The sequence below is a fragment of the Dreissena polymorpha genome, chromosome 10, assembly GCF_020536995.1.
Source record: "Dreissena polymorpha isolate Duluth1 chromosome 10, UMN_Dpol_1.0, whole genome shotgun sequence".
NCBI classification, from domain to species: Eukaryota; Metazoa; Mollusca; class Bivalvia; order Myida; family Dreissenidae; genus Dreissena; species Dreissena polymorpha.
Window position 1 is genome coordinate 81,562,502 of NC_068364.1, and position 14,856 is coordinate 81,577,357.

General features: G+C 33.1%; 1 protein-coding gene across 1 annotated transcript in view; it reads left to right on the top strand.

Annotated features, from left to right (window-relative positions):
- The window catches only part of LOC127849279 (titin-like), a 215,281-nt gene that overhangs the window by 46,665 nt on the left and 153,760 nt on the right, over positions 1–14,856 (top strand). The window contains 3 exon segments of the mRNA XM_052381996.1: positions 8,153–8,275; positions 13,552–13,743; positions 14,238–14,346. Coding sequence (XP_052237956.1) covers positions 8,153–8,275; positions 13,552–13,743; positions 14,238–14,346 — 424 coding nt within the window.

Consider the following 14,856-nt stretch of genomic DNA (forward strand, 5'->3'; position numbering starts at 1 on the left):
AAAAAGGCTTCATAGCATTATGCTGTAGGTGAAATGTAATACAATGTTGTATGCAGTGTTCACTTTTGTAATCAATGCAAAAGTAATCATCAAAACTGTACTGCTCTTCCACATCATCGGGATTTCTACCTCATCATAATCATCACCATCATTATAATTATCATCAACATCATCATTTGATTGTATTAATTGTCATCATCAACATCATCATCATCATCAATTCCATCATTATTGTTGCTGTTGTATTAAGAGCATTGGCATTGCTGCAACAGTAGCAGCAGCATCAATGTTAATGTCATCATCATTTATCAAAATGTATATTGGAATGTGATGATTTTATTTCAAAAATGTAAACTATAGCCAAGAGTATACAGAATCCTCAGAGTAGAGGCTTATCATAGATTGTTTCTATAGATACCAATGAAAAACTACCATTGGTATGCACAACCTGGCATTCAGTACCTGGCCAAGAAATCTTATGAAAGCCTCCTAATGCTTATCAGCTATCGGGCATCATATACAATGTTTATCAATGTATCCCAGGTAACAATATGCTTGGTGATAGACTGACTTATCTGTTCTAGTAGGTAGGGTAGATAAGACTGTTTGGCCTCGGCTCTGAATGAAATATTTCTGTGGATATGTTTTCGGCTGATGATCAGCCAGCCTGATGGAGTTTGTTCCATGTCTGACAGTTCTGGAAACTGTTCAGGTTGTATATGACATGCCCTAGGCTGGGGATATATGCAGATTAAAGCTACTATTTCATGCCTGGCTTTCAAATATCTTTGTTTTGAAATAAAGCCTATGTTTATTACGTTAAAAAAATGTCTGTGCTTAATTTCGTTTTATTTTGAAGAAAATCATGGAAGTTAATTAAAACCATGATTTAAAAATTAATAGTAACATCATACATGGAGTCTTTATGACGGTCATTGAGTATTTGAGTTATGGTATATTATTTAATACCTTCTTTGTAATGACCCTTATTTATAATAAACATAATACCAGTCCCTGCTAGGAAATCTGAATAATTATAACTAAAATAATTTCTCCCAAATGTATATAAAAATTAAACTATCATGGCCATTGAATTTAACATCACAGGTGGAAAAAGAACAAAGGCACATGCCAAATGGTCACAATAATTGAAATATTCAGGCAATGAAGATGTGTGTGTGTGTCTATTTCTAAGTTTAACCCTTTACCACTTGATACGCATTTTGACGTATTTGTAGTCCCTTTATAAGAAAGCTAAATTTCCCTTTCTAAAATGACCTTTCAGAATATTCAAGTTTTAAAGGCTTCATTTCCAACCCTTAGGTACTAATGAGCAGCAAACAGCATAAAGCCTGAACAGGCTGCGAGTTACTCGCAGGCTGTTCTGGTTTTATGCTGTTTGCACATGGGCATTTTCACTTTGCTTCTGAGTGGGAAAGTGTTAAGAGGTCCTTCCACGCCTTCGGATCTTGAGTGTGTCCCAGCACTCGACCTACCTGATCAACTTTACTACGCTAATGAAAAGGGGAAGTTTTTAATTAATGCTGCAATTTGCAGCTATTAAGTCTTTACTGAAGTGTATTCAATTTTGATGTGGGAGGAGGGGGAATCCTGGGAACAGTGGAAAACCCACCTATCCAGTATGGCAATCACTTACAAAGCTTACACGTGCCTGGGTGAGGATTTAACCTAGGTTTCAAAGATAAGGAGCCCATGAACCAAACTCTGCGTTTACCTGACAGTAAAAATCTGTGATGCCTGATAAAGTGTTTCTCTTATGTTTAAGTGTATTAAATTATGTAAAAGGTACTTTTTTATCAAATTGTTGACAAAAATGAAGTTCATGCAAAGTAAGATTTTTGTATGAAGAAAATGTGCTTACCAACTTATTGAATAGTATGGTATAATATATCAATGCGTAATGCAAAGTATCTGTTTGAGGAATATCAGTTCTACAAAACATTCATGGTTTGATTTATATTAGGGATGGCAAACCTAAGCATATCCGTAACCGGTTAACCTGTTTTGATATTCGAGCATTTAACCGGTTAACCGCCTGTCTTTGTACCACATAAATAAAAAACAACATCCGAAAAACGTATGAGTTTATAAACAATGTTTCATATGCTTGTCGGTGAACTGTGATATTTCTTTGTTGTAATATTAGCTTCACGTCATTTACACATAATTATTGTTCTACATCTCGATCAATAAAAGCTAGTGCAGAATTTGAATTGTGTTGTGTTTTATAAACACCCATTATGCTTTAAGAATTACATGCATTAACAGTTTGCTGATTAAAATCAATTGTCAATTAGCGTAAATATATTTTGCAACAGGCAAATCGTTAAAGTTTGCAATAGTTGTTAAAACAAAAGTGATCAGGTGTAATCAGTGTCACGCTTTATTGATTTTCATCAAGAAATGGTAGTCAAAACAATGGCATACTTCACGGCAGTTGTAAATTGTGACATATCATATCATGCAAAAAAATATTGTAATTGACTCTCTTTCTGAGCCAGTCATCTTTTTCGGAGTATTTACATAGCAGTCCAGTGATGTCAGCTTTACTGGAGATGGCTCACATCGAAATTCAGCAATGTTTTAATCTCATGTGATTACGGAGCTTGGATGTACCCCCCTGCAACGACAGTGTCGATGGGCATAGTATGCATGAAGCTGATTTCTTGTCAGCAGCCTGTTTGAAAAATTTCCAGGCATCCGATGATAGAGGCATGATTATAGATTGTCGCTTTACTTTTTAAATACGTGCTATCTGATCGAGCTTTACCGACTTCAACTGGATATTCACATTGATGTTCTATTTATAAAAAAATAGGACATATCGCAGTCAAATGTGCTAATTGACAAGCGTAATTGGTCGGTTTATAATTTAAATTTATCAATATTTGAATAATTAAAACACAATAGACTGTAAAGTGCTAAACAAACACACTGCAGAGTAGGTGCTCGTGTGCCTGCTCATGATACCGCTGCACCCCGATGGCTTACAACTAATCGCTTTCGATCCACAGGGGGGCATCACGGGGTGGTAATTGCCGATAATTTGCGATCAGATTAGCGAATTAGCCAATACAGTGAAATGAAGTAAAAACAAAACTTACGATTTTAGCATTAATTTCGTTCAACAAAAAAAAGGGTTTTCTGCAAGAGTAACTGAATATTAATTTTGTAATCGGTTTACCTCCTTAAGAAACGGATAACCGGTTAACCGATTAACCCTTGCCATCCCTAATTTATATGCTTAATTTTTTAAACAGTTTGGAAAACTTCTGTTATACTTTAAAGGTTAACATGTATATGTTTTTCTATAACTAAGCAACTTTAGAGAAAATTTTTCCCCAAAAAATAAACCTGGACAATATATTTTGTTTCTTTCTCGTTTTTTCTTTCATCAGAAAATAAATTTCAATATATTCCGACACCTTTCCATGGCAACCATTTTAATGGTGCATCTACTACCCTTTGCAACATGTTCAATGCATAGTTTTGCACAAGCTTCACTTACTGTTTCAATTTATTGTTGAAATAGATTTTCAACACAATATTTCAATGACAGAATAATGGTCACTTAAAATTAATAAAACAATATATAGTGCAACAAGCCAATGTTTTCATTTCTGATAAAATAGTGCAATTAATACTTCATAATATACCATTTATTTAAACTGCTAAATATTAATTCATTATTAGTTAAATTGCATCGGCATTTAGAATGTCCTTGAAGAACCAGACTTATGTTTACCTGGTGAAACATACAGCACCCAGACTGCATATGATATTGCATAAACCTTATATGGTTGCCATGGTTCCTGGCTGAGCTATGTATCATACCTGCAGCCTTCAGGACTGGTTCCCACTTTAGAATGTTCCATTATGGATACCTGGAAAGGATGGATAAGGAAGTGTCTGCTTCAAATTTTTTTATTGGGACTATAATATTTGAACATTTAAAAAATATATGAAATGAAAGTTTTTGATATTTACTATTTGTGTTATTTTTGCATAAATAAAGACAAGAGCATGGCAAAGCCTAAAATAATCTTACATAAGATAGGCTGAACCCCCTGCTGATAAGCCTAGATAATGGAAGAGTCCAGATTCTAAGGTGTAGCAGAGAAGTTGTTGAGAAATCTTTTAGAAGGAATAACAGAGCCGAACTGCATGCATTGCTATTTAGCTTTCTGCATTTTTTCGCTTTTTTAAAGATCCAAAAGTTTTTTTCAAAAGCTTAATGCAGCAAAAAGATAACGCCCGTTTGAAAATTGAAAACCTACTTCAAATGTGTGCACAATCTTTTTGTGATATATAAAGAGGATTTAACGAAATAAGAAAAATGTCGGATCGAGCTTCGAATGTAACGGACCTTACAGAGCGTACGCCCTCTACGACAACAATCAGCACCGTCGCCGTTCAGGCCGGGCGCTCGAAAGTTGTTCTCGCCATTCTCAGAGTGAGTCACACATTCTAAGATCTCATCTCTTTCTTAATTTCTGTATAGATGCTTTTTTGCATTTTAATGACATTAGACAGTAAGGGTATAGTTTTATAAATATTCTAGCATTTTTTCATAATTTTATCACACATTTGTGTGTGTTTCTTTTTTTTGTTCTTATGTGTTTTTTCCTTTGGCTATGATATGAACTTTCTGCAAACCACAGTAGAGTGATTAACATTTTTTTGGAGCAAGAAATCTAAGGCATTTTGTATGATATTTGATGTTTAAGGTGAACCAAGTGACTGTCTATGTTTTAATATGTTTGTAAAATGTTCGGTCATTATGATAAACATTATCATAATTATATTAAAATCATCATCGTCATCACATGATATCTAACATAAACATCAACAGCATCATGATCACCTCAAAATTACAAATAAATAGTAACCAGCATTATTTATATTCATTATTTTTCACTTATTTAAAAACTCGTCCAGTAGCAATTGCCACTTTAATTGTTGTTGATTGCATGTGAATTGTATAATCAAAATTCTTAATATGTTGTTCTTGGGCAAATTTTACTCAGTCTGGTGTATTTATTTGAAGCTTACTTTTTTATTTGGTACATTTTACCTGAATGTTAAAAAAGAAAAACATGGGACAGCTCAATATAATGAAAAAACAATAAAATAAATGTGGACAAAAAAAAACGTATAAGAACATTCCTCTGTCAATTTCGTAACATGTATAGTAATTTTGGGGGTTATTTTAACATGCTTTGTATCTTGCGATTCAAAGGCCACATATTTATTATTTTAATGATTAAAACCAGCTAATAGACCATTATTACCCAGCAAATAATTAGTTTCAGCTGTCGTTATTGAAGCACCAACTACTGGTAACGAAAAGTTCAAATGTATCATTGTTCATGAGTTATTTTCATGATAATTATCCAAAAATCAATAAAGAAAATCCTCTTGAAGCAAGAAGGTATTTTCAGAAGAGCTTCAATCTATTTTACCTTTGCCAGAACCATTCCTAGGTGTGTGCAAGGAATGTTGGAAATTTTGGAATGTTGCCATGGTGAATCACGGTACCTGCAAATGTCAGACAGAAAAAACCTTTTTCTTGGGTTTTAATCAGATACTTCACCATTTTATCTGATCTGTTCTGTAGGCTTTGATAAGCCCAGCTTATTTATGCCTTGCCCTGTGGTGAGGTTCTTGAACATTTCTTGAAACTTGGCTGCCAAAGGGTTTTCACACTTTGGTATGGAGGACTTGTCCTATGACTTCAATAATTGCAGGTTGATTGTCCATAACCAATAAAATTAGCATGTTGGGGCTTATTTGAGATAGTAAGATCCTGCACTCAATGTATGAAAGCCATGTTTGAATAGTTGTTTATTTGACATACATACTGAATATCAAACACTTTTTCGGCTATTTCCAATAAATATTACTTATGACTCAGTTTCATCACTTAGTTACATAAGTTGTCTGCACAAATTAGTCATGCAAATCAAAGGAGAACTAGGTTTGTGTAATATATTTTATGCTATGTAATTCACTGAATGGCTGTTTAGTTGTTGATGAAACCACATGTGTTGTACACATTGTTGGCCATCATGGTGCTTTCGACATTGAGTTAATTGCTAATTAATAAGATGACATGCGTCATACATTATATTGTTATGATCATCCTGTGTACTACCTGCTGATGATCAATAATGCCTCTACAACAAATGGATGCTGAGGGTAGCAGGTTTTAGCATTACAACAAACGGCTTATTCTCCCAAAAATATGAGCGGCTCCCTGGGAAAATAAGCCTTAACCCTTTGCATGCTGGGAAATTTGTCGTCTGCTAAAATGTCGTCTGATGAATTTCTAAAATTAGCCATTTCTTTGATTTTTTTCAAAGAATACTATCAGAATAGCAAACAGTTTGGATCCTGATGAGATGCCACGTTCTGTGGCGTCTCATCTGGATCCAAACTGTTTGCAAAGGCCTTCAAAATTCGGTTCCCGCACTGAAAGAGTTAATTAATATGCGTAAAGTGTTGTCATAGAGAGGATACTTTCTGCTTTTATGCATTTTTGTTTAAAGGAAGTCACTTGGTAAATCCTGCCTAAACAGAAAGTGTCATCAGTCAGCCTGTGCATAACATTGTATCATCTCTGATTTGCATAGGCTGACTTACAACATTTCCACCTAGACTAGAGTAACGTTTAGAAAAGACTTCCTTTAAAGTAAAAATTCCATAAAAGCAGAAATCCTCTCTTATGACAACACTTTGCGAACATTGATTAAGTCCTATTTTCCCAGAGCGAGTCAAAAAGAATTTTCCCTTTGGGGGCATTGGGGCATTTAATATTTATTTTTAGCAAAGTTTTTACAATAAGTTTGTATTTGTTGTAAAAAGTTTTTTTAAATGGGGAGGGACATTTACAAGTTATATACACTTCAACACCGTTATTTCGAAGTCGTTGGGACCGTTAAAAAAACTTCGGATTAACGATAATTCGAAATAAACATCTGACAGACGACTTCTTCGATTCTGTAATAATAAAACGTTGTGGAATTCGCATGGTTCGGTTACACACTACTATTAATAATTGTTTTACTTAAAAACGTAAGTGAGATTGCAATAGATTTCTACTTGTAACAAACGAAGGAATAAAAGGTACAGAACATATTAAATATCATGAATATGCACTAATTATCCGAACATATAAAATATAAAGAATAGCACAAATTATCAGACCATATAAAATATAACGAATAGCACAAATTGTCCTACATGTAAATACAGATGAATACATTTTTGGAAATGAATTAACATTTTTTGTAAATAAGACGCGATGTCTCTCTTAACACTGGCCTTAGCAGCAGTAAACTGGACGCGTGTAACCTATTTCTCCAATTTGTCAAGGACATTGTTTTGCTCGCTGAAGGTAGAGTTTATATAAGATGAATTTCATTGGACCACATTTACTCAGACCTAACGTGACACGTTTATTTGTTACTAAAGAATTCAAAACTACATAAATAGTAATTATCGGCTTTTGACGACATTATAAAATTAACAGGCTACGCGCAGTCGAAAAAGGTGTAATTATCAGCTTTTGACGCGCCAGGCCCAGTCGACAAAGGTGTGAAATTATGCTCAGCGTTTTGCAGCTTTGACTTCGGATTAAAGATTGATGATGAGGTGAGAATTATAGTGTTGGGACCGACAGAATCACTTCAAATGCACGATTTTTTCGGTTTAACGAACTTCGGATTAACAATAATATTTTACATTAAACAAAGAAGAATCAAAATCGGGACTGGAAAAATACTTCGAAATAACGGTGACTTCGGTTTATCGGTGTTCGAAATAACGGTGTTGAAGTGTATAAGGGAATACAGTTACACACTGTTGAACCAGACAGGAGTGACTTGAGCTTGCCAAGTGGTTCCAGTGGTTCCATTTAAAAGGAGTTGTTTTTTTCTACCAGTAAATGTTTTTTTGTCAGGCATTATAGACAAGTCTGTTTGGTTGATTTTTCAATAAAAAATTGTATAAGGCATGATATAACACTGTTGTGTCTTGTTTTTGCTTGTATTAAAAACTTTTGTCTGGAATGCCATTGTATGGAACCTACGATCCAACACATTGAGATATGACAAACATATTTTGTTCCCAGTGTGGAGAATGGATCAGAGTGCGTGTGCACCAGATGGAGCCAGACCTGATGGAGGTCGGCTCAACCCTGGAAGAAGCTCTCCAACTACAAGCCGAACATGACCAACTCCTATCCAAACTACAAGTAAGTAGAACATAGCTTAACTACAAGTAGGTACAGCATGGTCAAGCAGCAGAACATGACCAACTCCTATCCAAACTACAAGTATGTAGAACATAGCTTAACTACAAGTAGGTACAGCTTAGCCTAAAGGCAAGTTTGTAGAACATAGCTTTACTACAAGTTGGTACAGCTTAGCCAAACTGCAAGGACATGTAGAACATATCCAAACTAGAAGTAAGTAGACCATATCTGAACTACAAACTGAACATGACCAACTCCTATCCAAACTAAGTAGGAGATAGCTAAAAAGATAACTACAAGAAAGTACATCATAGCCAAACTACAAGTAAGATGAAAATAGCCAAATGGCAGGTAAGTAGAACATAGCTAAACTACAAGTATGTACAGCATAGCAAAACTGCAAGTACTATGAACATGACCATTCCTATCCAAACTACAAGTAGAACATAGCTGACCTACAAGTATGTAAATTATAGCCAATCTGCAAATACATGTAGAAAATTACCATTTCTATGCAAACTACAAGTAAATAATAAACATAATCAATGGTTATTCATGTGCAAGTAAGAAGAATATCACCAAACTACAAGTAAGAACACAACCGTAACTGCAACTATGCTAAAAAAGGACAAATAATGTAGAACCTTAGAACACGGAGTGAATATTGACAGGAGATGAATCGAGTATTTGACCCTTACTGTAGTAAATTCAATCTTATGCAAAAACTATTCATCCGATTTTATTGGTTTATACGTTATCTTGTTGCTTATTAATTCCTCTTTCAAAAAAATATAACTTTTAGTATATTCCCATTGTTATTAATGGATTTATAGCGAGTTAAACACAAGAAATACACATTTTATGTTTTACCACCGCGCGTTTTAACGTGTTGTGGCTATCGATCTTTTACGATTAGCGTACAGCGAAGCGCCGAGGTTATACATTTTGATGTACCCACTCACGTATTTTGTTAAATTATAGTTTCATTTCTCGGCCGATTTTGACAAATTATATATCATTAGAAAGCTTACGTTACGTAGTAAACAGATATATCAATATATATTAAGTTTTTCTTCTGATTTCGACAGTCCGGCGAGTTATAACTTTAACTTTTGCAAATATCATACCGTTTTGGAGTTTTAGAATCTAGATTTACGGTTGACATGTTCGTACTTAATACCAATTTGTAGCGTTTATATTTGGAGTTCAGTTTTATAAATTACATCTTGCTTAGGAGAATAGAATTCTGTATACGATAGAAAAAAAATTTGTTTAAAAACGAAAGTAATTAAGGAATGAAGGCGGGAAAATGTAGCGCGCGTTCCTAACGCACTGAACTGATGCTACGGTCTTGGCGATTATGCTTTTGTTTAGAAACCGGCCATTGAATTTCTTTTGCCATCTTATTATATTTTTTATGGAATATATTGTAGTATTTTGTTCACGAAACATATCAATAAAGCTTATTATAAATGAATCTTAATAAATTAACGATTTCAGCTCTTGTTTATAACACAAAAAGGGTGTAAAATTTATGATGAAACAGCGTATATAGCGGACCCTCTCGATATTATTCGGCTTTGCATGCATACTTGAAATAAAATGGGTGTCAAAAACATGCATCGTTTGCTGTTTATTATCAACAAGGTAATTATGTATAATTATTTGAAATGTTATTTACCTTAAATTATCAATTTATTAAAGATTCTTGAAAATCACGGTCCGTATTACGCGGGTCATTTCGTATTTTGACATCAGGGCATCATGACCAACTATTGAAAATCAGATTTTTTTTTCACCGGGACGATGACGGCTTGGATTTAGACAGGCAGACAGATAGTTTATTCAGACTTAAACAACAGTACATCGTCTTCAACTCAAATATATAAATTATTTTTAGACGAATTGTTAGGTGATTACACATATAGCAGTGATGATTCTGAGAATGTTGCCATGTTTCTTATCCGTGTAATCTAGAGTCCATGGTTTGAGCATTTTTATCGCGGTGTTCAAAAAAAGATATCTCAATAATCTTGTTTATTGATAGATCTGTGGTTTTATTGCCCCTGTGTTCAGCACAAACCAATTATCTCGTTATGATCAGATACTGTGCCGACCAATACTAAATAACACTATGGTGTCATACGCCACAGCAGGGACCTATACTTGTATATTGGTCCCTAACCACAGGTGGCAATGTCTGGTCAGATTACACTTTTTATGATACCTCCATGTCTTCTCGTGGTATTAGTGGCCATTTCTTGGAGTAATGTAACGCCAAATACTCAATTTTGCGTTTATAAGATATGTAGCGTATTGAAAACATTTATAGTCATCTGCCCATACAGATTGCCATAAACTAAATACTGTATAGATGTCAGCCAGCTAAATCACAATAATTATAAGTGCTTAATACCTATACATGTACATTTTAAACATTTAAAAAATCTAATACTTAACATTTAACGTATTTAGCGGGTACCGGTAAAAAAACTCCGTCATTTCGTAGTCCTATAAAGAGTGTATGGTAGTGTACGGAACAACATAATTAAAAACAGCATTCTCATTTGACCACAACGGGGTTCAATAATCTTTCCGAAAAATACAAATAATACAGAGTTTTAATTTAGAATTCTATATATTTATAACTCTGTTAACTTATAAAGATATTTCAATATACATGCATAGACAGTTGACCGTGATTTTCAAGAATCTTTAAATAATTTTAATTAATTGATAATTTATGGTTAATAACCTTTCATATAATTTTACATAATTACCTTTTTGATAATAAACAACAAACGATGAATGTTTTGACACCCATTATATTTGAAGTATGCAAAGCCGAAAAATATCAAGAGGGTCCGCTATACATTTGTATACGCCGTTTCATCATAAAATTAACACCCTTTCTGTGTTATAATCAAGAGCTGAAATCGTAAATTTATTAAGCTTCATTAATACTTAGCTTTATGGATATGTCTCTAGAACAAAATATTTCAATATATTTCATAAAAAATATAATAATCATGGCAAAGGAAATTCAATGGCCGGTATCTAAACAAAAGCATAATCGCTAAGACCGTAGCATCAGTTCAGTGCGTTAGGAACGGCCGCTACATTTTCCCGCCTTCATTCCTTAATTACTTTCGTTTTTAAACAATTTTTTTTTCTATCGTATACAGAATTCTATTCTCCTAAGCAAGATGTTATTTTTAAAACTGAACTCCAAATATAAACGCTACAAATCGGTATAAAGTACGAACATGTCAACCGTAAATCTAGATTCTAAAACTCCAAAACGGTATGTTATTTGCAAAAGTTAAAGTTATAACTCGCCGGGCTGCCGAAATCAGAAGAAAAACTTAATATATATTGATATATCTGAAACTTACGTTACGTAAGCTTTCTAATGATATATCATTTGTCAAAATCGGCCCAGAAATGAAACTATAATTTAACAAAATACGTGAGTGGGTACATCAAATTTATAACCTCGGCGCTTCGATAAAAGATCGATAGTTACGACACGGTCACGTGACTTAGACACAACAAGATATTTGGCGTAACGGTCCCGTTTCTTATCCGTGTAATCTAGAATCCGTGCTTAGAACTATGATTTGTTCTGGAACCAAAGGAATCAGACTTTGGCAAAAAGCCTGCTCATGATGTTTTTTCAATCAGGTGATGATGTTATTTTCATTTCTTGGAAAGATCAAGGTACAACATACAGGTCTTTATGTAAACCTTTGAAATGATTTTATTTGATTAGATTCACAGTTTACTGAAGTTATAAACAATTGAAAGAAGTTGGCTTTAAATAGATAATTGTTGACGGATTTGTAAGCTAAATTTCCGGTTAATTTGAATTGAAACAAAACATTTGTTGTTTTGCGTTTTGTTCTGGTTTGTATGGCATGCAACTGAATCCTGTTATTTCTGTTTCTAATTCAGGTGTATATGGATTGTTGATGCATATAAATACATTAAAAATAATTTATGTAACAAAGTAAATTATTAATGTCTGTGTTGATTACTGTACACAATTAAGTGTGAATAATTTAGGATATTATTTATTTTTGCCAGAAAGGTTAGTAGATTTGGAAACCATTAAAACAGAAAGCTTTGCTAAAGAAAGCTAAAAATTTGTATTTTTTAGTTGAATATTTAGCATTTGTTTAACATCTACATTTTCTTTTCATGTGTAAGTTTTATTGAGGGAAGTTATGAGTCTGTTACAACCTAATATTTATGAAATAATGATCAAAGTGAAATTGACACATTGACAAACTCCGGTAGCTATACTGCTCCCATATAGACCCCTTAGTGGGTGACTTTAACACTGGAGCCCTGAGGGGGTTACAGATTATGGTGTGTAGTGCATTGGACCCATGTTTTGGAGAGTGGCACTGATGGTTATCTTGCACATGTTAACAGTTATCATGCTATCATGCCTCTGATAAGTCAGTAATTACTGACAGGCCTCTGATGAGGATATCATAGCACCATCAAGAGGGGTGCATTCATCTATGGTTTATGATGTTTTATAGGCTTCAGTTGCCCTATTATTGGGTGATTGTTTGAAACACATAATTATAAGTAGCTGTACATTAATTATAGACGGCGACTGTTTGAAACACATAATTATAAGTAGCTGTACATTAATTAAAGACCTTCAACATGTTTGGTTTATGTTTTACTCTTTTTTTCAACTTTTTTTTTTGTTCAAATAAAATAAGATATTAAATTTTAAGTGAGGTAACATAGCACATTATATCCAGGAATTTATTTTACGCTATTGTATTGTATATAAATATTGATGGATATTTGAAAAGAAGATATTTAGGCAAGATTTAATGAACATAACTATGTAAAACAAACACAATCTTATTTGCAAAATATGTTAAATTTGATGTTCTTAAAATATTGTAAACATATGAACACAAACCACTGCTTAACTTGAGGTTTATAGAACTATCAAACAAATAATTATAGCAAAAAAGAATATTTATATATATATATTGTAATTTTAAATTTTGTTATAAAAATTCCTTTAAATGACTTCATATTATATACTTGTCAATTAAATGATATGTTACATTAAATTACAAAATAAATGATGCAGAATACAAATCACAATATTTCTTGTCATAGTATAACTTGTTCTGATAATCGCCTAAAAAGCATACATTTATCTGACCATAATTGGTTTATATTGCATAAAATAACAATAAACCCATCACACATTTACTCAACATTTTTATCTCGTGTTTCAGGCCAAAGAAGACGAGATCAAACAGCTCCTGTCGCGAGCAGACAGCTACGCAGCTGAGAACAAGTCCGAGGCCGTAGTGTACTCGGCGATGTCCGACACGCTCGCGGAGGCCTGGAAAGATCTCAACGACAAACTACAGTACCGAAGACAACTCCTGGCTGATAGCGTCAAGTTCCACCAAGAAGCCCAAACTGTAAGCATTTCTGATTTGTTTTACTGTTTATTCTGTGTGTTTTTGTGTGTGTTTTATATGTAAATAATAATAATGATAATAATAATAATAATAATAATAATAAATGAAAACTTAAATAAATAATAACAAATTATTATTATTATCATTTCTTTTTTTCTTTCTATTATTATTATTATTATTATTATTATTATTGTTGTTGTTTTTGTTATTTTTTTATAAATAAATATGTTAATTATTTATTTGTTTATTTTATATAATTGTTGGTTGCTTTGTTGATTGATTTATTAATTTACTGTTATTGTTATTTTATTTATTTGTATTATTATTATTATATATTATATTATATATATATATAAATATATATTTATTTATATAATTTTATTTATTTTATATTTTAAGAATAACAACAAAAACTGAAAATGTTTGGTGTTAACATTAAAATATTACAGTACAATTTGTGACAAATCCACAAATCATGTGTGTTGTTGTTTCAGTTTGCCTCCCAGATGGAGCAGGCACAGAGCAAGTTCTTGAATCTGCCGTTGGCAACCGACGTGGACTCAGCACGCAGACAGCTCCTGCAACATCAGGAGATCAAACAAGGTCAGAGGTCAAGGCTGAAGATATTGATGATATCGATATAAGCCTCGGTGTGGGAAAACTGGGTGGCAAGCATTTGTGTAAAGTGTCGTCCCTGATTAGCCTGTGCAGTCCACACTGGGACAACACATTACGCACGTGCATTAACTCAAATTAACCAGAGTGAGGATCAAGTGTTGTCTCTTGAGAACCAGACTTGCTTATCAGCCTTTTGTATGCATATAAAATAAAGGATGTTTTTGCATTAGAAATACAAGATACAATTAAGATATATGTGAATGTGGCTGTAGTAAACCAAAATTAAGCAGAATCATTTGAATCAGTGCTTTTTTAAATCTTAATTAAAATATATGTGTAATATTTGTAATGATTTTCTTTTATTTCATAATAAAATTGCCAGCTTTTCTAGATAAAAATGTAGTCAGGCATTCTATGTTAATGGTTCAGATCTTGATAAAAAGAAAATATCTTCTTGAAAAAACAGGCTAAAAATACACTTAAAGACAATCATGA